At 38.6% G+C, this 24995-nt stretch overlaps 12 protein-coding genes across 12 annotated transcripts; 3 read left to right on the top strand and 9 right to left on the bottom strand.

The window, feature by feature from the left end:
- Positions 1-704: 704 nt before the first annotated feature.
- Positions 705-2135, top strand: APM1 (Apm1p; the record flags this gene model as incomplete). Its single annotated transcript, XM_056231586.1, has 1 exon — positions 705-2135. One exon carries the CDS (start codon positions 705-707, stop codon positions 2133-2135), a length of 1431 nt encoding a protein of 476 aa, XP_056085390.1.
- Positions 2136-2408: 273 nt separating this feature from the next.
- Positions 2409-4061, bottom strand: CUB1 (Cub1p; the record flags this gene model as incomplete). Its single annotated transcript, XM_056231585.1, has 1 exon — positions 2409-4061. The coding sequence occupies one exon, from the start codon at positions 4059-4061 to the stop codon at positions 2409-2411; it is 1653 nt and encodes a 550-aa protein (XP_056085389.1).
- A 498-nt stretch (positions 4062-4559) lies between these two features.
- Positions 4560-6026, bottom strand: FUM1 (fumarase FUM1; the record flags this gene model as incomplete). The annotated part of the gene is made up of 1 exon (XM_056231584.1): positions 4560-6026. One exon carries the CDS (start codon positions 6024-6026, stop codon positions 4560-4562), a length of 1467 nt encoding a protein of 488 aa, XP_056085388.1.
- An 811-nt stretch (positions 6027-6837) lies between these two features.
- Positions 6838-8796, top strand: KEL3 (Kel3p; the record flags this gene model as incomplete). Its single annotated transcript, XM_056231583.1, has 1 exon — positions 6838-8796. The coding sequence occupies one exon, from the start codon at positions 6838-6840 to the stop codon at positions 8794-8796; it is 1959 nt and encodes a 652-aa protein (XP_056085387.1).
- Positions 8797-8996: 200 nt separating this feature from the next.
- SKDI16G0160 (uncharacterized protein) lies at positions 8997-10058 on the top strand (the record flags this gene model as incomplete). Its single annotated transcript, XM_056231582.1, has 1 exon — positions 8997-10058. The coding sequence occupies one exon, from the start codon at positions 8997-8999 to the stop codon at positions 10056-10058; it is 1062 nt and encodes a 353-aa protein (XP_056085386.1).
- Positions 10059-10465: 407 nt separating this feature from the next.
- DIP5 (dicarboxylic amino acid permease) lies at positions 10466-12295 on the bottom strand (the record flags this gene model as incomplete). Its single annotated transcript, XM_056231580.1, has 1 exon — positions 10466-12295. One exon carries the CDS (start codon positions 12293-12295, stop codon positions 10466-10468), a length of 1830 nt encoding a protein of 609 aa, XP_056085385.1.
- Positions 12296-13262: 967 nt separating this feature from the next.
- On the bottom strand, positions 13263-14219 carry DIM1 (putative dimethyladenosine transferase; the record flags this gene model as incomplete). Its single annotated transcript, XM_056231579.1, has 1 exon — positions 13263-14219. One exon carries the CDS (start codon positions 14217-14219, stop codon positions 13263-13265), a length of 957 nt encoding a protein of 318 aa, XP_056085384.1.
- Positions 14220-14519: 300 nt separating this feature from the next.
- ACM1 (Acm1p) lies at positions 14520-15152 on the bottom strand (the record flags this gene model as incomplete). Its single annotated transcript, XM_056231578.1, has 1 exon — positions 14520-15152. The coding sequence occupies one exon, from the start codon at positions 15150-15152 to the stop codon at positions 14520-14522; it is 633 nt and encodes a 210-aa protein (XP_056085383.1).
- Positions 15153-15441: 289 nt separating this feature from the next.
- Positions 15442-18060, bottom strand: PLC1 (phosphatidylinositol phospholipase C; the record flags this gene model as incomplete). Its single annotated transcript, XM_056231577.1, has 1 exon — positions 15442-18060. The coding sequence occupies one exon, from the start codon at positions 18058-18060 to the stop codon at positions 15442-15444; it is 2619 nt and encodes an 872-aa protein (XP_056085382.1).
- Positions 18061-18344: 284 nt separating this feature from the next.
- On the bottom strand, positions 18345-20276 carry KAR9 (Kar9p; the record flags this gene model as incomplete). Its single annotated transcript, XM_056231576.1, has 1 exon — positions 18345-20276. The coding sequence occupies one exon, from the start codon at positions 20274-20276 to the stop codon at positions 18345-18347; it is 1932 nt and encodes a 643-aa protein (XP_056085381.1).
- Positions 20277-20487: 211 nt separating this feature from the next.
- On the bottom strand, positions 20488-22809 carry MDL2 (ATP-binding cassette permease MDL2; the record flags this gene model as incomplete). The annotated part of the gene is made up of 1 exon (XM_056231575.1): positions 20488-22809. One exon carries the CDS (start codon positions 22807-22809, stop codon positions 20488-20490), a length of 2322 nt encoding a protein of 773 aa, XP_056085380.1.
- A 223-nt stretch (positions 22810-23032) lies between these two features.
- On the bottom strand, positions 23033-23221 carry ATP15 (F1F0 ATP synthase subunit epsilon; the record flags this gene model as incomplete). The annotated part of the gene is made up of 1 exon (XM_056231574.1): positions 23033-23221. One exon carries the CDS (start codon positions 23219-23221, stop codon positions 23033-23035), a length of 189 nt encoding a protein of 62 aa, XP_056085379.1.
- Positions 23222-24995: the final 1774 nt, after the last annotated feature.

The raw sequence follows: 24995 nt of genomic DNA, 5'->3' as shown, positions 1-24995 counted from the left end.
TCTTAGCTTGTGCGGCGCTACCATACACAACCAATTAATAATCTTAATTTTTGTTAAATCAGTTTGTCCCATACAATTTATTGGTAATTTCTACATCAAAGTCTCTCACCTTTCTTACATTCAATCCTGGCTGGGCATTACCGGAAAGTCAATAGAATGACCTACCACAGACAGTTGACAAGGTATGAATTGAATATGTAAAAAAATAAAAATGTTTTTACTCGGAAGAGGAGTCCGCTGAAAGCATTTTTCATAAACAGTTAGTTTGTCACACAGGACTTTCTGGAAAGTATTATATAGAGAAAATATAAATATATGTATATATAGAAATCCTCTGGAATGCCTCCCGTCCGAGAAGAATTGCACAATTGGCCCAAATCTTGAGTTTTTCATGCTCCCGCAACTTCTCCACTTCAAAAAAAGCCCACTATAAGTCTCACTGCAGGTTTCCTGCAGGTTTGCTATCATTAGATCTAATCACAACGAGGTAAAAGGACATAATTAGTAGTCCTGCCTCTAAACTCTACACTCCGTTATTAACGATTCTAGTCCCACGTATTGGAATATTGCTAGATGATGAAAAAATTGGGAAATAAACGGAAAGTAGGCCGAGCAGGAAAAGCGCATAGAAAAGAAAGTTGTAGGATTTGATATAGGAGGAGTATGTCATAAGTCTGTAAATTGGGAACTTGGAGAGTCACAGTATGGCTTCTGCGGTGTATTTTTGCGATCATAATGGAAAACCTCTCTTATCAAGAAGGTACAGAGATGATATACCACTTTCTGCAATTGATAAGTTCCCTACGTTACTCTCGGATTTAGAGGAACAATCAAATTTAATTCCTCCATGTTTGAACCATAATGGCCTCGAGTATTTATTTATTCAACATAACGATCTGTACTTGGTGGCAATTGTCACTTCTCTTAGGGCAAACGCCGCTGCCATTTTTACGTTTTTGCACAAGTTAGTGGAGGTACTAAGTGATTATTTAAAAACTGTGGAAGAAGAGTCTATAAGAGATAACTTCGTTATAATATACGAACTACTGGACGAAGTAATGGATTACGGTATACCACAAATATGCGAAACTAAGATGCTGAAGCAGTATATAACACAAAAATCCTTCAAACTTGTGAAATCTGCTAAAAAGAAGAGAAATGCTACTAGACCACCCGTCGCACTAACAAATTCAGTTAGTTGGAGACCAGAAGGTATCATTCATAAGAAAAACGAAGCCTTTCTGGACATCGTCGAATCTATTAATATGCTAATGACCCAAAAGGGTCAAGTTTTAAGATCTGAAATTATCGGTGATGTCAAAGTTAATTCAAAATTGTCCGGTATGCCTGATCTAAAGTTGGGCATCAATGATAAAGGAATTTTTTCTAAATATCTGGATGATGATTCCAATACCCCACCTCCCACAAGCGCAGCAACATCCGACAACATTACAGATACTGACAAAAAACCATCAATAACGTCTTCATCGACAACAAGCAAGAGAAAAGTCAACATTGAATTAGAAGACTTAAAATTTCATCAGTGCGTTCGTTTAAGTAAATTTGAAAACGAAAAGATCATAACGTTTATACCCCCAGATGGGAAGTTCGATTTGATGAATTACAGGCTATCCACCACGATAAAGCCGTTAATTTGGTGTGATGTGAACGTACAAGTTCATTCAAATTCTAGAATTGAAATTCACTGCAAGGCAAAGGCCCAAATTAAAAGAAAATCTACTGCAACAAATGTGGAAATAATAATTCCTGTCCCTGACGATGCTGATACACCAACTTTTAAATATTCGCATGGGTCCTTGAAGTATGTCCCTGAAAAAAGTGCAATTTTATGGAAACTAAGAAGTTTTCCAGGAGGCAAAGAATATTCCATGTCTGCAGAGTTGGGATTGCCTTCAATATCAAACGACATCGAGGGTCATAGAGCAATACCAAAAAGTAACGCAGAAATCTTGAAAGGCCCCGTTCAAATCAAGTTTCAAATACCTTATTTTACCACTTCTGGTATTCAAGTACGTTACCTAAAGATTAATGAACCAAAATTACAATACAAAAGTTACCCATGGGTGAGATATATCACTCAAAGTGGTGATGATTACACAATAAGACTAACGTAACGCACAGGGAAAAATGGTTATGCATGGACAAAGATATGAGTATATGTTGTTCTTTTTCTTTTTCTCTTTCCTATCAACTATAATAATAATGACATATAGGATGACATATAAAGTTGTTTATATATTTGTATTTTTATATAGATGCTCATTCAGGGTTTGTTATATACATAGACATAAGAGAATAACTTTTTTCTTTCTGTATTTCGTGTTATTATTTGTCTTTTTTTTCTACTAAGGAATGAATATACAAAGGCGCAGATAAAATAATATCATCTATTCCTGTTGATACTCGGATTCACTTTCGCTCTCGTTTGAGTTCGAGTACCCAACTGATTCTTTATTATCTTCATCATCGGAATCATCGCTTGAATTAGGGTTCAGTGCCCTTTCTTCAGCTTCCACCTTCAATTCATGCATAATATCAAAACATTCTGCTAACAAAGCATTCAGTATACCTTGACCTTCGGGTATGTTACCATCAGAGTCGTAGAATATACCATTAGTTCTCAGATTGTCCAAAGAGGCCAACTTCATTTGATATGGGTATAATTCTCTTTCATTATTCACGCCACCCATTCTCTTCAATTCCAATAGACAACGACGAACCGTAGATAGTTGATTATGAATTGGTTGTAGTGCTTCAGACACAGGTTCTGAACTTTCCAACAACTTATAAATTATGGCGTAACACCTCCGCAACAAATATAATAGTATTGACTGACCTTTTGAGTCCTGGGATTTCGTAGGGAACTTACCATTGATTCTTTTGCTATCAATTTCGTTCAATTTTTTCTGGTAAGAGAACAAGTCAGTCTCTCTTAAGGTCCATCTTCTTGTAATCATCAAATTTTCCAAGGTAGTTTTAATATCAATCAGTTGTTCATATGTTGGCTGCAAGTGTGGATCCAATGCCAGGCCGCCGTTAGTTTGATGGGACAAATCGCTAATTAAATCATGACAATCGTCTAATAGACCATTAAGGACACTTTGTCCCTTTTCTGTCACTTCATGGGTCTCCAAAGACTTGAACTTACCGGAATCATCACGGTTGGATTCTAACTCACTTAGTTCGTTCTTCAAAACTGATAATTTTTCATGAACGTACTCTTGAGATACTAAATGTTTATCGTCCATTAAATCATTGTCATTAGCTTGCAAATCATTATGTTCCTGTAACAAAGAATTAATATTGGCACTGGATTTAGACATTGTCTTCTTGGCGGATGCAACCAATGATAGTAAACCTCTTCTGATACGGAATAATTTTTCCATCACGGTGGATAAAGATGGATCAATTTCTTCCAGCTTGCTTTCCAGTGTGTCATATTCGTCCTTGCAATGCTTTAATTTGGCGCGTAGCAATAGATCTTCTTCAATTTTATTCTGTTTTCTTTCATTATCAATTTCTCTTATCCGGGCATCATTCGCATCTTCCTCGTACATAGGACTAGAGTTTTTCTGCTCAACAATCTTACTGATTTCGTCCAATCTTTCCTTGATAGGACTCAAATCGTGATGAGTGAAAACGTTTGACTCATTCAAATGTTCCAAAAGACTTTCCACAGTCGACAAGGACGCATAAGTTGCGGGTGCAGAATTTTTCAGGCCAACGGTCAAAAAGCACAACGATAGCAATTGGAAGACATCATCCAACACCGAGTCAACTCTGTTGTGCAATTCCGTGCTATGGATCAAAGTCGCAGCGCTCTTGGCCGGTGTGTCATGACTATTCTTCCTGATATCGTCCAACTCTCTGACTTTGGTCAAGACATGTTGATAAGTTGTTTGAACGTCCTTAGAATTCAAATATTGAGTCCTGTTCTGCTTAAGTTTCGCCAAGGAGGATCTCACTTCAAGGAGATAGTTAAGTATAGATTCCTCTTCTTTGGGGACAATTTGAGGATGTTGTCCGGCAGATGAAAACATGTTCTTCTTCAAACAGTTATTCTCTCTAATGCACTTTTAATGACGTAAAATATTGGAAAAGTCCTCGAAGATTGAATAGTTCTTTTCCTTTGCTGCTGGCTATACTTGAACCGATATTTGCTGCTTAATCTTCACCAAAGATTTGCTCTTCTTTCTTATTTGTTATCATTTCCCGAGAGTTCCCCTTTCTCAAATACGGGTAATGATGAGATTACTTTACCCGCCTGACAATGACAAAGCATGATAAATAATGACGCAAATTGTTAATTTATTCACTAATGTATCACAAGTAGGCCGATCAATTCAGTTGTGATAGGCACGTTGTGACATGAGCTATCGAGGGTTGTTGTGAAATTCGGTCCTTTCCTTTTTTGATGCATTGGCAAGAGACGGGGATCTTATCATGGTGCAAATCAAGAATACTGCATAAGGAACAGTTCTCCTTTTCTTTCAATAAAAAACTTAGAAACGTTGTATTAATTACATATTTCGTTCATTCTATTTAGGCCCTAACATGTTTTCAGGAACGACCCATTCATCAAATTCCTTTTCAGTCAATACACCCAGTTCCAAGGCACTCTCCTTCAGAGTGATGCCTTTTTTATGAGCGTTTTTGGCGACTTTGGAAGCGGCATCGTAGCCGATCTTAGGGTTCAAAGCAGTGACTAGCATCAGAGATTTGGTCAACAGTTCGTGGATACGAGGTTCGTTGGCTTTGATACCTTCGACACAATGTACTCTAAACGAGTATGCAGAATCAGTTATTAGCCTGATGGAGTTCAATAAATTAGCGATCATGACTGGTTTGAAGACGTTTAGTTCGAATTGACCTTGAGAGCCGGCAAACGTTATCGCTGCGTTGTTACCCATTACTTGGACACACACTTGAGTCAATGCTTCGTTTTGCGTGGGGTTAACCTTGCCGGGCATGATGGAGGAACCCGGTTCGTTTTCTGGCAACATCAACTCATGGTAACCACAACGTGGCCCAGACCCCAGGTATCTGATATCCTGTGCTATTTTGAAAAGAGAACAAGCAAGGGTATTTAGAGCGCCAGAACATTCGACAATGGCGTCATGGGCGGCCAAGGCCTCAAACTTGTTGGGGGCAGTTTGGAACTTTAGTCCAGTTTCACTGGAAATTTGTTCAGCTATCTTGATATCAAATCCCGGTTTGGTGTTCAAACCCGTACCAACGGCAGTGCCACCTTGAGCCAAGAAACTCAGTGTTTTTAATGAATGGGCCACTCTCTGGATACCATTCTCAACTTGTTGCACGTAACCGGAAAATTCTTGACCCAACGTCAAGGGAGTGGCATCTTGTAAGTGGGTTCTACCGATCTTCACAATATGCTCAAACTCCTTAGATTTGGCTTCAAGAGCGTTTTTCAAATTGGTCAATTCAGGAATCAATTCGTTTTGGATTTGCAGACTGGCAGCAATATGCATCACAGTGGGGAAAGTGTCATTGGATGACTGAGACTGATTGCAATGGTTGTTTGGATGGACCTCTTTGGACCCGATCTTGCCACCTAAAATCTCAATGGCACGGTTAGAGATGACTTCATTGGCGTTCATGTTAGATTGAGTACCGGAGCCTGTTTGGAAAACGACCAACGGGAAATGGTCGTCTAATTTACCCGAGGTCACCTCGTCTGCAGCCTGTTGAATAGCTTTGGAAATCTTGGGATCCAATCCTCCGAGGGATTCGTTCACAACAGCGGCAGATTTCTTCAAAACACCAAAGGCATGCACTAATGGTAATGGCATTCTCTCACGAGCACCACCGATCTTGAAGTTTTGAAAGGATCTTTGAGTCTGGGCACCCCAATACTTATCAGCAGGGACGTTGATCTCTCCGAACGCATCGGTTTCTATTCTAAACGTCGAGTTCATCCTTCTTAGATTGACTTTATATGACGATTGTAGGACAGCCTTGCAGTTAAAATTGGAAAATCTCAACATGATTGTATCTCTTATCGTTAATGCTTAAACTTTCTGGGAAGTTCTTGATTTGAGAAAAAAAAGCTGTAATAGAAGTCAAGAAATCAAAAATTGCAGAAAAACAATTGCGTGATACAGGAAGAATATGAATGCTCCGGGAAAAAGAACTAGAATTGATTCTCCCTAGATTTCCGTAGGCCGCCTTACCGAAAGCTAGTGCAGCTTCGATTATATATTGATGATGTTCTTATATAGGCTATATGAAACGTAAAAAGGGCTCCACAGGAAAGGGCCAATCATCGAACGCCCATTCCGGGAATCGGGGTAGTCATTCCGAGGATCGGCCCAGGGGAGGGGTCTGCAGCTCCATTAAAGTGTTGATGACAAAAAATAGAAGCAATAACCAATTTAATGACTCTGTACCCGGGACCATGGACGATCAGCTTTTATACACTGGCATCTTAATGCCGTGCGTAGCAGTTGGGCAAGAATATAAGGATGCGTCTAAACGAATCTCATTTACAAGGCAGGCATCTGCGACACACATCGATGTACCACTATAATTTGGATATCAAGTCATGCCTCATAAGTCTTTGTAGATTTTATCGTTATTCTCAACGTAGCAGTGAAAGTAGTCGCAGTAATAGTAAAAGTAGTAAAGCTTATATTTATTAGTTTCTCTTCTCGGTTTCTCTGTAGATTTTTATGAAAAATTAAAAAAATGAAGAAAAAATGTAGAAAGGATTGAAAAAATGGTGGGCATCTCGAAGGATAAATCGACCATTGCAAGAAGTAGAACAGGTTGGTAAGACTATAGACTCATCGTTGGGTAATGGCAAAAAAGGCCAAAAAGGACAAGGAAGCCAAAAAGGCACGAACTGAATTGAAAAATCAAAAGAACCAGAAGAAACAAGAGAAAAAGTTCCACAAGAACAAGAATAAGGCTTTGGATGGCGATGACGAAGACGAAAGTGACCAAGATCTCGATGAAATCCTTTCTAGCTTTACCAAGAAACAGACCGAGCTGGAACACGTCGATATCACCGCTGTGGAAAGGCTCTCTTGTCGCACTCATCCATTGATGTTTGCAAATCCGCAGCACAATAAACGTGAGCTGTTCATCTTCGGTGGTGAATTTACGGATCCAGAAACCAAACTAACGCACTTTTATAATGATCTGTACTCATACTCAATCAAGAATAACTCTTGGAAAAAATATGTTTCTAAGAATGCTCCTTTGCCCAGATCCAGTGCAGCCGTTGCCGTACATCCTTCTGGTATAGCGTTGCTGCACGGTGGTGAATTTTCTTCTCCAAAGCAGTCCAAATTCTATCACTACTCCGATACGTGGTTATTCGATTGTGCTGAAAGAAAATTCACTAAATTGGAATTCGGTGGTAGAGACTCTTCACCCAGTGCCAGATCAGGCCATAGAATCATTGCCTGGAAGAATTATTTCATTTTGTTTGGCGGGTTTAGAGACTTGGGAAACGGTCAGACTTCTTATCTGAATGATTTGTGGTGTTTTGATATCTCAAACTACAAATGGACCAAACTGGAGACTAACACTAAACCTGAAGCAAGATCTGGCCATTGTTTCATCCCTACAGACAATTCCGCCATATTAATGGGTGGTTATTGTAAAATCATTGCCAAAAACAATAAAAATTTGATGAAGGGGAAGATTTTGAATGATGCATGGAAACTGAATTTGACACCTGATCCAAAGAAATGGCAATGGGAAAAATTGAAGAATTTCAAAAACCAACCCTCACCAAGAGTTGGTTATTCGTTCAATTTATGGAAGCAAAATAAATCTGTCGCCTTCGGTGGTGTCTACGATTTACAGGAAACCGAGGAATCTTTGGAGTCCGTCTTTTACAATGATCTATATATGTTCCATTTGGAACTGAACAAATGGTCCAAGTTAAGAATTAAACCTCAGCGTCAAACAAACAACAAAAATGCACCCCTCACAAGTAAAAGAAAATCTAATAAAGATCAAGAAAAGGAATTGCAAGATTTACTGAATTCCATTCTAGCAAAATCTAATCTAAATGATGATGATGATGATGACAATACCACAACAGGCTCTAACTCTATCGATGGCGATGATGAGGGTGAGGATGATGATAGTGATTTAGATAACCCAGAAAATATTACCATCTCAAATCAATTGCCGCATCCAAGATTCAACGCAGCAACCTGTGTAGTGGACGATTCGTTGTTCATCTACAGTGGTGTATGGGAACTTGGTGAGAAGGACTACCCAATCAATTCATTTTACAGTATAGACTTGAATAAGTTGGATGGTGTAAATGTTTACTGGGAAGATCTATCTACCATCGAAGAAGCTAAGAGATTAGGTGACAGAGACTCTGACGAGGATGACTTTGAATACGAGGATGATGATGATGATGATGGCGAGGACAACGATGAAGAAGAGCAGGATGTTGCGTTGCTTGAGGGTGACGAGGACGAGGAAGGCGAAAACGAAGACAATGGACAAGCGCAAATGGAGATCCCCGACGAAAGATCTTGGTTACCGCACCCTAAACCGTTCGAAACTTTAAGAGCATTTTATTTAAGGGAAGGTGCAAACTTTTTAACCTGGTCTATTTCCAACAACAAAGACTTGAAGGGCAAACATTTAAAGACCAAATCCTTCGAAATATGTGAAGACCGTTGGTGGGAAAGAAGAGATCAAGTGACTCTCGAGGAAGAACGTTTAGAGGATACAGGGGGAATCATTGAAAGAGATACTACCACCAAGATTTCCAAAAGAAGGTGATGATCTGCTTTTATATGTAATCACACAAAATTTATTTATCGCACTTTTTATAGAAATTTGCCCTTTATGTAGGGTCCTTTTTTAGTCACGAATTGAGTCACCTGAGGTACCAAAAAAAAAAAAAGGAGATAGAAAAGCTATCTTATCCAGTAGTACAAGACTATACGGTATAAAGTTAGACATAGGCCTCCATTCACTCGATGATACTGCAGAGAATCAGTAAAGATTACTTAAAGCCCAATTATGGACTTGTCTTACTCATAGTGTCTTATTTTTTCAACTCTTCTATGGTAGTTTCTACCAAAGTCTTGGAGAGTGACCCATTAGAAACCTCACAATCACGGATCAACCCTTTACAGATTCTGCTAGTGAGAATGTCCATTACCTACTGCTGTACTCTAGCATATATGCGTTGGAATAAACAAAATATTCCAGACATTCCATGGGGTGCACCCTCATGTAGGAAATGGTTGATACTTAGAGGTATTATGGGATTTTTTGGTGTTTTTGGAATGTACTTCTCCCTAATGTATCTAAGTATTAGTGATGCTGTTTTAATTACTTTTATGTCACCCACGTTAACCATTTTCCTTTCGTTTTTATTGCTGGGTGAGCCTTTTAGTAAGTTTGAAGCCTTGGGATCTTTAATTTCATTTTCTGGCGTTGTGTTGATTATTCGACCTACGTTTCTGTTTGGGCAACAAAGTCAAGACCAGGAATCTTCACAAAATGATAGCGTTGAAACTAAGAACCCGAAATTAAGACTCATTGCCATCGGAGTGAGTTTATTGGGGGTTTGCGGACTGAGTAGTGTTTACATTATCATTAGACATATCGGGAACAAGGCACATGCTATCATGAGTGTCAGTTACTTCTCGTTAGTCACTACTGTCGTGGCTGCTCTTGGTGTGATGCTAATTCCCGCACTTACTCTGCAGCTGCCCCACTCATGGAAACAGTGGGGGCTATTCCTGAATTTAGGGATATCCGGTTTCATTCATCAAATATTATTAACGATGGGAATTCAAAGAGAGCGTGCGGGCAGGGGCTCATTAATGACGTATACTCAAGTTATATATGCTGTTTTCTGGGATGTCGTACTATTTCATCACTGGCCAAATATGTGGACGTGGTGTGGTATGGCGGTGATCGTTAGTTCTACTATATGGGTGATTAATATGAGAGCCTCTAAGCAAAACATTGTAGCCACTACTGAATTACTTTCAACATCGGACTTTGAATTAGATGAGTTGGAAGACTGAGAGGTATTTTCATGCTGTGTTCCCCGAATTGTTACTTGAAAGGGGTAACTACGTTCCAAGAAGTTTGTTATCGATAATATTTGTTCTATAGCTAAAATCCTCCCAAGAATAGACAAATCATAAACATTTTCTGCATTTTTATATTTTTGTTTGATATTTAAGATTTTGAACTGTTTTATAATGACATATGTAATATAAAATTTTTTTTTATGAAAGAATTTGTAGACTTTTTTCTTTTATCCTTCCAAGAAAACCTGTTACTCTAAATTAACGATGCAATAATGCTATGGTAGAACTGAAATAAATGAAAAGGAGACGAGATTAAGAATAAGGAACACTTTTGTGCTATTTTTTGGTTTTTTGAATATAGTTTCGCGCAACCACGAGGGCTTTTATTGAGGGAGAATCTAGAAGATATGACCCAAAAACTTTTCGTAAAACCATTCCATATTTTTACCGTTTTTCTTCAAACGTTCTTCCTTCTCTTGGTCTTCTATTTTGCCCTGTTCTTCTTCTCTGTCGTATATTTCCTTAAAGGTGTATAAATCCACGTCAGTTGATTTTATAACTTTGGTCTTGTAAATCAATTTATACCCAACCCAAGAAAAGACGTAAACAGGCAACCCAATATACCCAGTGATGAAAGTTTTATAGTCAAATTTATGACCGAGGAAAACAGTAAAATTTTTGATCAAAGCAATAAAAATACAAAAGACCAAGGCAAAATAAGCACCGTAACGTTGACCAGGAGCAACATAAGCAAATTTAGATTTGTCAATACCTTGAGCACGGCAAGCCTTGTCGAAGTAGATGTAAACAATAAGGATGGTGATCCAACTTAAGATACCAAACATAGAAACAACGTTAACAAAGTAATTGAAAATTTTTGCTGATCCTGCAGACACATTCATATACGCCAAGCAACAAAACAACACGGAAAATATCAAAGCGTTGTAAGGTACACCCCATTTGTTCGTCTTAGAGAAGATCTTGGGTGCCTTGCCGTCAATGGCCAATGCATACAGGTTTCTGGAAGAAACATACAAATCTGAGTTACAGGCACTGAAAACAAAAACGAGGACGCAGGCGTTGAAGATATGTGGTAGTACTTTAATACCTGAGTTTTGAATGGCAACCACAAATGGAGATGCTGCGGCAGACAGAGCCTTACCCTTTGTCGATATCAAACGAGGATCATTGTAGGCGACACACATACCCAAAAGAAAAACAGTACAGAGGTAGAAAACAATGATACGATAAACGGTCAATTTAATTGCCTTTGGAACACTTTTCCTTGGATTTTGAGCTTCAGAACAAACGATACCAGTCAATTCAATACCGGTGTAACTGAAAAGACTGTAAACGAAAACTGCAAGGAAAGAGACAAATTTTCCCTTGCCACCACCGATTGCCGCCGAATATTCTTTGAAAGCACCAGGATCACGCCAGTATCTGAACCCCAAACGATCATGGTCGGGGCCACCACCAAGCATAATAATAAATAGTAATAGGATAAGACCCAACATCACCAAAACTTTGAAACTAGATAACCAAAATTCAAATTCACCGAAAAATTTCACACCAATGACATTGATAGCAACAATCACCACCATGAATATAGTGATCCACACACCAGGATTAACACGATCTCTACTAACCCAGTATTGAATGACCAAAGCCGCAGCAGTAAGTTGATTTGGAGGTAAGATGAAATATTTGAAAAGATAGGTGTACCCAATGGCAAACCCTAGGGCAGGATCCACATAACGGGAAGCATAACTTGTAAAACCATCCAATGGAATGTAAGAAGCCATTTCACCAAGGCAGGCCATGGTGAAAAAGACCAAAAGACCAACAAAGGCATATGCAATCAACATCGCAACGGGACCACCGGTCATTAAAGCGGTACCTGTACCTATAAGCAGTCCTGTCCCCAGTGACCCACCTATAGCAATCATGGAGATATGCCTTGCCTTCAAATCTTTCCTTAACCTTGTGGTTTCATCTTTACCATCTGGAACTGCAAAGGAATCGTCCCTTGCGGAAGGTGATGTAAAAGTGGATGAACGAGATGATACATTGTTTTCTTCCAGATCAATGTTATAAATTTCTTGTTCCTTTACGGGAAAACTGTCTGGATTCTGCTTGGAATAGTAGGCATCACGGTCACTGTCAAGAGAGGAAGAGTTACGAGGCGATGCTGCGCTGGTAAGCACATTCTTTAGAGACATCTTCATTGTATGGAGTCCTAATTCTTTTTTTTCTGTTTTTTCAATTATACCTTCTGTTGGAAATGCAAAAGACTATGTTTTGGCTCTGTAGAAGAACTATTGTATGTATTACTTCTATCCAATTATTTTATCTCAAAATAAGAGACATTATGCAAGAAGATACGACTACATCTACGCACCGTCTCTTATATATTCCACAAGAAGCAGTAAAGAGAAAAAGTGGTTGAATTTACGAATATGATAACAAAAAAGGGCCAGATAACCCCAAGATCTAAACACTTTGTTATCCAACTTTCCTGTTTGATAGCGACGGTATAGTTTCTCCTCTTTCCCTTTAAGCATTACCGGCTAGAATCACCGAAAAACCTATACCAATCGGAGTAGGCTGTGAGAAGCATGACTAGATGTCGTGAATGTTTTGGAGACAAAGATGATATAGAGCTAAACTTACTGTCGCCGCTTAGGAAGGTCCCTATGATCCCTTTGCGGAAATACATCACCGCGCAGCCGCATCTCGCGGCGACCAGTGCCGTACCATTTGGCGACGCCGTGCGGCCTGATTGCGCCGCCAGCGAGGTCGCTGTCGGCGTTGGTTGCCATTAAGATAAGAGCAAACGGCTCTTATCTTGCAATCTGAAACGACAGGCACATAATCCTGCACCCTGGTGCCTTACATGAGATGTTTACACCAAAGAGCAGAGTCCTAAGCCTTTCTGGTTATCGCTATATCGATTATATAAGATAACAAGCTCGAAGAAAAGGAAAAAGAAACAATCGTGTTGCATCGTGTCGTATCAGGAGAGATAACAATAACAATACGGGCTAATGCAGGAGAATCCCCTCCCCACACACTTTTTCCTTCTAGAAAAAAAAAGCCAGCCCCACTGTCAAGATAAGTTTAGAATCTAAATTGCTTTTTCCTTATCTCAGGTAAATAGTATACAAGGATGTAAATAGTTGATAACAAGAGTATTCACGAAAAATGGATACCGACTTGGTGGAAGGCGTATAGTAGTCTTAGAAAATCGTTTTGATCACATTTGGCAGCTCTTTTGTCATTTAAGTTGGTCTCTTTGAGCACGGTGTCAATCTTCTCGTTGATAACGTCGTGCATAGAGCCCTTTGTATCATCCACCATTTCGTTGTTCATTGCTAAAAATGTTTTGAAATTTTTCTCCAGTATGTCCATCACGGTGGTTGATTTAAAGCCAGCTGAGATCGTCCTGTTTTTCCTTACAAATACGATTCTTAATAAACCATCCCATTCGTTGTAATCCACTTGTGGTCTGGGATTTTTGATCTCCAATCTGACAACACTAGATTCCACTTGAGGCGGTGGTCTGAAGTTGTTCCTCCCCACTTTCATAATATGTGTAACGTTAGCCCACATTTGTACATTAGCGGATAATCTACAATATAATGAATCGCCAGGCCTTGCCAATAATCTTAAAGCAAACTCTCTTTGAAACATAAGAATGGATACCCTTGGTGGTCTTGGCTGGTTAATCAACTTGAAAACTAGAGGCGATGAGATTTGGTAAGGTGTATTACTGATACATACGTCAAAATACGGTAATTCAGTTTTCATGAAATCTCCCAACATGATTTCCAGCTTTTTCTCCACAGGTGTACCACGTACTCTCTTGGTTAATTCTGCCGCCATTCTAGGGTCCATTTCTACAGCTACCACGTTTTTCGCTTGTTCTAGAATTCTTACTGTTAGATTTCCTGTACCGGGACCAACTTCCAAGACAACATCCGAAGGCCTGATCTGTGCCTTATCAACAATCCCCTGTGCCACCAAAGGATTTTTTAAAATATGCTGACCCAAGTCAGTATTGAATTTAAATACTGAACTTAAGTGCTTTTCCGCAGAGACTTGTTTTGACGACGTTGTTCCGGAGTACTTCTTTTTAGCAGCCTTGCCCATGATTTGCTGCTTTCGCTAACTTTCCTGATATATTTGTACGATGAATAAAATGGCCAGAGGAAATTCACTGTATGAAGTTCCTTATTCTTATATAAGCGTTCTTTTTTATTTATGATTGAATATTTTTCACTTTTCAGCTAGCTCATCGAAATTTTCAAAATTTTCTCTAAACCTCATATATTCCGGGTAACTACACCACAATATATCATCCGTTATCAACTTACATACGTACTTATTAAGGCAGAAACAGGTTATATATGGTACCATCAACGCTTATGCGAGGTTGATTGCGTGGATCGTTTATTTATCTTCGCAGATGTGGAAGGACAGTTTTCTTACTACTTTGTTTGGATCAACATCGTCGGTGGAACGGGACTTTATCGTTTCTGGATTATGTGCCTGGGTTTTGGTGGAAAAGAAAACTGAGATCTTCGAGTTCCTTGGTGGAGTTACAAAACTGGGCAGGCTGATTTTCTTGCTACCTAATGGTAATGTCAACGGTATGGTCTCATTAGTGAGAGGATTTTGTATGTAGCCTTTGAACTCATCAACGCTTAAATCTTTCAATGCAGTTCTTTGGCCTTCCCGTAGAAGCGCCAAACTGTTGGAAATAGATTTAGTGGGTGAAAGGTTTTCCTTTACTTGTGAAGGGTTATTTTCATCGCATGAAGCACTCCTATTACTGCATAACTCATTACTATGCCTGTAAATGATCTCGTGTCTTTCTTCAGGCGTTTCTTCATATACCAGAAATTGCGGAGTTTTTGTAATCTGGACAGCTTTAACCGGGCTTCGCCTTAGTGCATATTCTGTGTCTATTCGTGATCTTCCCTTCGATGGAGAATGCAGTTCGTTACCTTTTTTTATAGCCCCTGATTTTTGGTTGACGTTCTTACTTGATAAGATAGTTCTCTTTTTTGATGGTGATATCATTTCCTAATCATTTACGTCGTGTTCCTCTCTGGAGGAGTATTTTCTTACTTTAACATAATCAGTCCCTTTCTTTTGGTTTATATAATATAATAACAAAAGCGCAAAATTTTATAAAAAGACGCGTTAACGCGTAACGCGAAATATAAGGATTCTTAGTTCAAATGAAGGCAGAGACGTTTTGCAATCCCACATTCTCATGATATTCCTTTGTCCATTTTAACATGTCTCTATTGAATAATTGTATTATTATCAAAATATGTATGCATGTTGAGAAGCAGGAAAAACTTGCTTACAGAATTTTTGTATGAATAAATAAAGTGCAAAAGATGTATTGTTCCCCGTCCATGTTGAACAGTGGGATATGACGGTACCCCATTCTCAAATAGCTTAGCTTAAGGCAGACTGATGCAATCGGGGTTTCTTCAGAAACGACCATAAATTTTATGAATGTCAGGTCGGTATCTTTCAAAGTAATGGAAACTTCAGCGTCCCAAATAGGGTTGAATCCATTACCTCGAGAACTTTTAGTGGATGCTTCCGTGGCAGAAATCCTTGTACCCTTATCAATTGAGATAAGCGTTGCCGGTTCTTCATCAGTATGGAACTCTATTTTAACATACGAATTAGTATTGTTCCTGCTTGGCGATGTATCATTTAACCTCGGTAATAACTGTGTGGATAGAATTCTAATTTTTACGGTCATTGGATCATTAGCTTTCTCCAGATGGTCATAGAGCACCGGAATCATTTTAGCCTTTGTTACAACAGGCATCAGCTTTTTTGGCTTTAAAACGTATCCGGACTTAAAACATCCATCAGGTTGGTGGTCCAATATTTGAAACATGGCCGAATTAAGTTGTTGCCCAATGTCATTCGTTTGCCAGTTTGTGGCTACCATTTGCACTCCAACTTTCCAAAAAGGGATAGGGTTAAAATTTGATGACTTGTATCTTAAAACATGGGGATATACTCTTATCAAATATCGTCTATTGTGTTTATCCAATGAAAGTTTTAAGTGCTTGTCCTTGATCATGTATTCTACTTTATGTTCATTCAACGAAAAGCAATGTGTTATCGTTTTGGATTCAGGTAAGGAAAAGTTCCTGAACTTGATACCGTGTATCCCAGATATGTTCGAAACATCATTAATTATGTCGACATGTTTTTTCAATCCAATTCTTTTAATTCGTTGCATACTAGAAGAGTTTGTTGTGCTACTGTTACTGTTATTGTTCGTGGAATCATCCTTGATTCTATAATCCTGCTCATTAGATGATTCATAAGAAGAACTGATAGAAGATGGAAACGACTCTCCAACATTTGTGCTTCCGACTACTTCACCAGTCTTTTTAGATTTCAAGATAATTTTATGCTTTAATTCTTTGGGTGATGGTAGTCTATCATTTGTTGTTGCAGCAAAGTAGAGTTGCTCCGCTAAAACCTCTCTCATTGTGAGGCTCGCCAGTTTTTGATTGTCCCTATTACAATTTATTTCTAATGAAATGATTAAAGGATACGGCGAGGTAATAAAAGCGTACTTCTTGATCACATGTATAACAGTTTTCAAAGGGATGGCGGACGTCAAAAATCCATGGCATACAACCGGTCCATTTTCGCCATCCCAAATATCGATCTCTACACATCTACAACCTTGTTGTAAAACTTGAATATAACCCTCCACCGATGGCGTTTCTGCGATTTGTTTCCCCAACAGATACGTATTATGTGAAGATGCAATAAAATAATGATTTAACGGCTTTGAATATAATTCCTCTTTAACATCGACCAGATATGGTTGTTCTTTCAAAAATTCGGTGAAAGCGTCAGGCCCCATCATTGAATGCGTTGGTTGTTTATATTTAACAAAGGTGGACCATGCGGATTCACGACCGTCCTGCTCATGTTGCTCATCAGTCAAAAATTTATAAAACTCTTCGAATGACAGATGTTTGTGGGGAGGTTTTGTAATCCTAGACCAAATCATATTCACCTCTTTCCTATTTTTTAAAATCTTAATGAACTTCTCGAACTCAAAATAATTCAATAATCCGTTATGGTTGATATCAGCCATTTGGAAAAACTGCAACAGTTGTCCTGTAGACACATAAATATGAAATTTGTCACAGAGCTTTTTTATATCCGCAAAGCTCAATGTATCCTTTTTCTCATCTTCTTCCTTCTCAGAGACAGTTATCTGCCAATGTATTCTAGCAAACTGCGAATTATCGGGCAAAAGTATGCTTTCCATTAATTCTCTTCTTAGCTTTACTAGGCCACAAACGCAACTCAAGAAAGTATTGAAGTCTAATTCATTTAAAGCGACCACGTGTAGAGCTTTCAACTTATTTGAAACTTTGTAAATGATAGTAATCCACAGCTTATTGTCTGACCTTAATCTTTTCGGATCAACTTCCTCTTGATAGGTCCTCGCCATATCACCAATTCTAATACCTTTAATAGAGTCTAATTCAAGAAATTTCGAGCCATCTTTCCATATTATCTGTCCGTTGTTGTTAATCAATTTAAACTCATAGTACTTTCGTCTCCTGCGCGTCATTCTAATCATCCTAATTCCTTTTTGCAATATGCGACATAAAGTGCTTAGATCGCAGTCCTTCCGCAATCTTTTATCAACAAGCTCATTTATACTGTACGAATAAGTAAGCGGCCCCATATGAACTCTAGGTAAGTCAGTCGCCCTTTTGAAAATCGATCTTATGCTTCTTCTCACAGTGTTTCCATTGCTTACATTTTTATAATCAGCATTCAGGGAATACTGGAAAGAACTATGACTTGCGGAAACAATAACATCATCCTTTTGTGTTACTTTCACTTGACATCTATGGGATTGCCGTTGCAACTTTTTTGTAAAATTAAAACTCTGGTCATCAATAGCACTTTCAGTCATTCATGCACACCGTTTGAACAACTCAACTACTATACCTGCATGCTTTCAAGTTTCCTTATTGTTCAAAATCGGCTGGGGCTGCTTATATTGAGATGCTTATACTATTTTTTATAAAAATGTCGGGTAAAAGTGTCAAACAGTTTAAATGAGAACGTGCGAAAACGTCATGAATTATCTAAAATAACTTTAATATTATAATGCCTGAATTAATATTACAGAGTCTATGGATGAAATATATATATATATGAATGCTTTAAAATACAAAATACAATTTGGGATGTGTATTAATATGTCGGGGTCCTCTTCGAACGACTGTTCCCTGGTGAAAGTAGTTGCGACAGTGGAGTGGGCGGCCTCAAATGAGTTCTTCTTCTTGTCGAAGGGACCCAGACGTGACTACTAATATAAGTAATTTTTGTTGGAGGAGTCTGCAAGACCTTTGCAACCGGTGCACTTTCTTTGATATCTTTCGTAGGTTTGTATGTAGGAATTCTTGAAGGCAAGGATTGGTAATGCTTCCATTTATCTTCTTCGATGTCAAGCATCGATTTGCTCTTTGCTATATGAAGAGTATCTTTAACCACCCCTACTGTTTCATATCGAGAAGTAGCAAGGTGGCCCGAGAAACTACTATCATCATCACGAAAGGCACACATTTTAGTGTCATCAGGTTCGTCGTAGGGTAAGGGAGGGACACTGGTTAGCACTAACTTACCTTTGTTTGGTGATTCAATATCAAAAAATGGGTTGATTGCATTTGATAAATCTGGGCTTGTTGCAGGTTTGATATTCATCTTTTGTAGTAACGCCTTGCCGAGTTTTCTACCTTTGGGGGCCACTGTTGTATTTGAAACCTCCGGTGACATACTATGATCAGCGTCATTTATGATAACTCTCTCTTGGAAACTATGAGTTATAGATTCAATATCACTATTCGGTCGCTCATAACCTAATGGTGTCGGCTTTGAAATTTTTTTCTTAGTCGTGGCTATTCTGTTCAGTGAAGACGATTTAACTAGAATTTTATCCGTTGCAGGTTTTATATTCAACCATCTTTGAGCGAGCTCGTTTGTCTTTGAAGCGACGCCTGCGTCTAAAAGTGAAAACTCTAAAGCTCTATAAATGATATTGAACGTCTTCGAAACCGTCTTTGATTTTTTTTCCAATTGCCTCTCGAACCTTATAGTAATATCTTTAGTATACTTCGTTGCCAGCAATTTCGACTGCAGCCTTTCAACCTCATCAAGGATATACAATAGCTCATGATTCAAATTGATAAAAAGAATATTCCAACGTTTATCAATTAGTTCAGTTTTCAACTCCCTAAATTCTGAGTTCATGAACCTATAATCTTTCATTATAAGTTCATACTTTTTTTGCAGAATAGTCTGCAAGAAAGTAATGTTTGTTATACTCCGGTGTCCAAATTGTATAATTCTTTGAGGTAAAATATCTGTCAAACTTTTTTCAATTGGCGGGATATTTCTCTTTAACTTCAAGAACTTCCTTGATAAGATATCTTCTGCTGCAGAAAAATTCGGCACTTTTGGCTCAGTGGTCTCCGTATGAGTGCCTAATAGCTTGACTAATTGTTCTAAAGTAAACGATGGAGTATGTCGTATTGGAGAAGCGAATCTTTCTTCCTGAATTTCAAGACAATGTGATATATTCATATTAATGATCTTATGCAATGTATTCATATGGTCCTTCGATATTTCATTAAATTCTAATGAAGTATCCAATAATTTCTTTAAATTGGTCAGCCATGGTTCTAACTGGCTTTTTATTTGTATAGATTCTTCGATGGCATCAAACATTGGACTAAATCGATTATATTTGTCCCCATCTTGACCATCATTAGAAAATTCATCTTCCAGCAAATCCAATAAATGGACAAGACCAACCTCAATACAGTGAACGTCGCTAATGAATTGGTAAAGCGTGTTTTTTTTCAATAATAGCCAGCCCATGAACGGTAATATATCATCCTTTCCCAATCGTCTCTCATCAACCAAATCTGGAATCACTAGAGCAGAATTCACCAGATCATCATAAAATTGAACTAACAGTCCTTCTGATATATCAGTAGTCGTCTCATCCAATGAACTACAATTCTTAATTGAATATAACATATCGTGAATTCTTTCTAAGCGGTCACAAAAACCCTCTAGTACGTCATCCCCAATGGTCACGGATTTGGATCCATCATTATCCATGGCAAAACTTGCTGAAATCGATACGGATTTTACGGGTAAAAATACGTGTAGCCGATTTACGGTTTGTTTGTTATTGTTTCAAAGTTATTTGTTTATGTTACTGAGAATATCGGTTCGGGTAATGGAAACCAGATTATTTGGCATTAAACTGTATTATATAATTGATGTTTGAAATCATAAGAATAGGTATATATGCGATGCGGATAAACTCTCATGGTTGTGGTGTGAGCTTGATAGGGGTTGCCTCCTTTGCCGCGTCCCTCAAGAGGTGTTCAACGGATTCTTCAATATCATCTGAATTTTTATGCGTCACCTCCTGGGATTGTTTATTGCTGTCATTATCATGATTGTTATCATTATCATCATTATCGTTTTTGTTCGAGTGATCAGGAGCCTTTTCCTCGGTTGATTCCTCATTTTCGTTGTCCTTCTCTATTTGCTGCTGTTGATCTGATGGTCCAGGAGCGGCTCTTTCATTGAGTAATTGCGATAAAGCACTCGTTGGATTTGCATACAATTTTTTGAATTTGCCCATTTCTACCACCGATCCGTCATGGCCAAGAACAATTACATTTTCAGATCGCCTGATAGTACTTAATCTGTGTGCGATACTGATTATAGTCATCGATTTTGATTTCATTAGATGGCCAAACGTATAATTAATGGCGCCCTCACTTTCAACATCCAAAGCTGATGTAGCTTCATCAAGGATCAAAATAGTTGGCTTTTTGATCAAAGCTCTTGCAATGGCAATACGTTGTTTTTGCCCACCACTCAATAAGGTACCACGAGAACCGATCACAGTATCGTATGTGTTCGGGAATTTTGTGATGAAATTGTGACAGAAGCATTGTTTTGCCACCGATCTAATTTCTTCCTTTGTTGGAGTATATGTCAGCCCATAAGTGATGTTGTCTCGAATTGTACCTGACATAAGCACCGGCTCCTGCTGCACTATGCCAATATGCCTTCTTAAGGACTTACAGTTCATTTTGGTGATATCTTGATCATCTATCATAATGGTCCCTGTCGAAGGGTTATAATATCTTAGCAGCAATAGCGCTATTGTAGATTTACCGCGTCCCGAGGGACCCACGATGCAAACACTCGAGCCTGGCGCAATTTTAAAATTTAAATTCTTGAAAATTTGAACAGAAGGTCTTGTGGGATAACTGAACGAAACGTCTTTGAATTCAACGACACCACGGTGCGGTTTATATTTGTGTCCCGCCGTGGGAGAAATAGACGGTTTCCTATCCGTTAACTCAAATAACCTGGACGCGGCACCAGCGCCCTGCATAATTTCCGAGTAGAAGGTAGAGAGGCCAAATACTGCATTTCCTGTATATTCAGTATACAGCATGAAGGCAGTAAGATCACCAATGGATAGCTGCGATTGTAAAACAAGATAAGAGCCATAGGCAAGGACTGTTAAGAAACTTAGGTCGCCTAAGAGACTAGTTGTAGTGAAAAACTTGGCATTTGTGAATGCTGCTGTTTTTCCTACTTGGAAAATATCTCTAATCGCAACATTGTATCTAGATAATTCATTACCTTCGGCAACAAATGATTGAACTGTCTTAATGCCAGAAAGTTGTTCTTCAGCGACTCTGGTCAATTGACCAGTGGCTTCTTGAAGATCTTTGGAGGTGTTCCTAATTTGCTTCCCAAACACTGATGCACTGAAAAGAACCGGTGGTGTGAAGAACAACAACAGTATCGATAATTGAGGTGACAAGGAACACATCATTCCCACGCCAACAACACCACAAATAAGCGCTTTGACCCCATCCGAGACCTTTTGAGTCATTGACCTGGAAACAACATACGCATCGGACCCTAAACGAGAAATCAAATCCCCAACTTTATGGTTGTCGAAAAATTCAGCATCTTGATGAAGTGTTTTTTTAATGACATGTGCTCTTAGACGTGCGACAACACGCTCACTTAATATTCTCAATAATATAAATCTACCAAAATTAGCAGCACATCCAATCAGTAAGGCAACGGTAAAGAAGGAAAGAAACTCATATAGTGGTAGAGAAAATATAGGTATTTTCAGCTCAAAGAAATCCGAGCCAGATGAGGTCTTAAGGGTATCAAGAACAATACCTATGACTTTAGGAATAGACATTCCTATAGAGCATGATATAGTCAAAAGAAGTATGGCTGTAAGAAGTAGTTTCCAATCACGTTTTGCTAACATGAATAGCCTTATTATATCTTTATAATCATCGGTTTTGGACCGCTGCGGTGGGCGCGCTGGCTTCACTGAGTCTTTAGAGGCAGAGGAGGATGAAGATAGAAGAGCCACAGGCTCTGTTTTGGATGAATTATATCTGGAAAATTGTAAAAGTAGTGATTTTCCAACAGTGGGAGACCGAATGCACAAGCGATTGATAGGGATGAGGTGCGATGAGGAAGGGGTGACTAAAGATCGAAACTTTATGGATGGTAGTTTAGCCAAACGAGGACGTGACATAATATTTCTGCACATGCCCAGTCGCAACAGCGGTAGCCGACCATTCAACATTGCAATTAGTGATGGTGGAACATATGTTTTTTTCTTCTATAATTCAAGCACGCAATGTTCATACATTGTTTTTCGAAGCTCTTAGAAATAGATACCAGTTACTATTATTATAGTCATTATTGAGTTTCCCGTATAAAAGTATGTAAGTTGTCATACACAATTGGTAGAATATTTAAAAGGTATATTGCCAAGTACAAAGAGTCTGTACCCAGGAAGCATCTAACTATTTTGTTATTGGTGTGGGTTCAGAAGCAGCAGCCCCGTTCTTGTACTTAGTATAAAAAGCATCAGTTTTCGATCTACTGAGGACACTAGCAGTTTGCAATTCAGTCTTCAATGAAGAACGAATGGTTTGAGCGGCCACGTTCAAATATGCAGCATACGATATTCCAGCTTTCCTCCAGGCAGACATTGTTCGATTGCTGTTGCGCGTTAGAAAGGTCTTTTGCTTGTAAAATGCAAATGCTGCTATGTGCTTAATAGAAAAGGCTTAATTGTAGTTTTTCAAGTACTCGATAAAAAAGGGGAGGATCAAACATCATTGGTTCGTAGAAAGGTATTAGTATTAAGGCGTACTTCTGAGTCTGATATATGGTAGTGAATCAGTAGATCACTGCACTCACTACTTGACGAAATGAATTTTCAGGAAAGCATTACTGGAGTTTTCAAGGAGAAGTCTTGATAGGAGGGTGATGTGTATCTTTATTTTTCATTCGAGAGATTAGGAGCAGTGCTCTTCATAAATAAAAAACTCATTTCTTCAAACAGTAGTTAATTTGTTTACGTAGTTAAGCTATAAGCGTGGGCAAGGTCTTGCCAATTCTCCTCTCTCGTGAGATTCCCGAAATCAGGTTATTTTCCGTTCAGAGTTCCTTTTCTCATAACCTGCTACATCCTAATGTCTAATATCAGCGCCAATTTTAACCAAACGCCATAAATAAAAAACGGTACCTGATATGTCGTATCCTTTATTGAATGTTCTATTACTGCGGTTTCAAGTATCGTTTCTTATACGAATATCCAGGTGTAGTTACCAATATATTCGTAACACAGGAAAGTCAAGAGTCAAGTAGATTAAAGAAATATTGAGTCATAAAACGGAGTAAATAGGTTGGTATAAACCACACTGAATTCCTTTAAGTAATCTTGTAAACTCGCATGTGGTCATCTCATACCAAATGCGCATAACCGCTGTTCAACGGTTCTTATAAACGGCATAGTTGGAGATATATGGTCACCTTTATGAAAATTTACAATTTCGCTATACCGTTCTGTGTGGAAACTTAGGAATGAGTAGTATTTGGGTTTCAAACGGTAAGGAGGTTCTTTCACTTTGCACAAGTTCGTAAGAACATCTTACCCTATCGATCTGCCACAACTTAGGCGAAATATACTAAACGACCCCGGATGAATTAGCAATATCACTAAGGCTTCGTATCTCTTGGCATATAAGGAACGATCTTTAAGCTTTTAACACGCGATAGGCCTTTCCGTTTTATCCTCCTGTAGCACAGCCCTTAAGACAACGTTTATAATAACTAAACTTAATCCTTCAGGAATGCCTTTCCAAAAAATGACACGAGACAAAACTCAAAAAATGGTATAAAGAAATTCTTAGCCAGCGTAAGGTCTACTAAGTCTCAGGAAAAGCCATGAACTATCGATTAGATAGTTGTTGAGCGCACCTTGGCGTTGCATTGTCGTAACGAAAGTAGAAGAAAACTGACCATTGCGTACTTCCCCTTTCACTGGTATGGCAGCTCATCATGTTCAAGGACAATCAGGACAACAAAGTCGGCAAAAGACGGTATCTCCTACATTCCCAAACGAGCTATAAAGTAGCTATTTCCCCTCTGAGTAACAAAAGCAGCTCATCTTGGTTTTGTTTGTTTTCCGACCGTTTAACTCTCGAGATTTTTGTCAACACGCTTTCGTTGAACGTCGCAAATTCGTTTAAAATAAACGAATGGTGTCAAAAATAGAAAATTATAGCCATACGTACGCACATAATTTGAGAATTTGTTTCGAGGCTGAGTATTCCCTGCGTCTGCAGCCATCAGGGGTATGACTCTGTTATACGTTCACCGTAAGGTCTGCTAAACGATTCATTAACGAATCGATGAGTAGATCACATAAACAAACGAGGATGAATTTATATGGGGGAGGAACATATATAAAGTGAGTAT

Source organism: Saccharomyces kudriavzevii, assembly GCF_947243775.1.
Source record: "Saccharomyces kudriavzevii IFO 1802 strain IFO1802 genome assembly, chromosome: 16".
NCBI lineage: Eukaryota > Fungi > Ascomycota > Saccharomycetes > Saccharomycetales > Saccharomycetaceae > Saccharomyces > Saccharomyces kudriavzevii.
The sequence above is the reverse complement of the archived record's forward strand: the minus strand, read 5'-3'. Positions and strand labels throughout refer to the sequence as shown.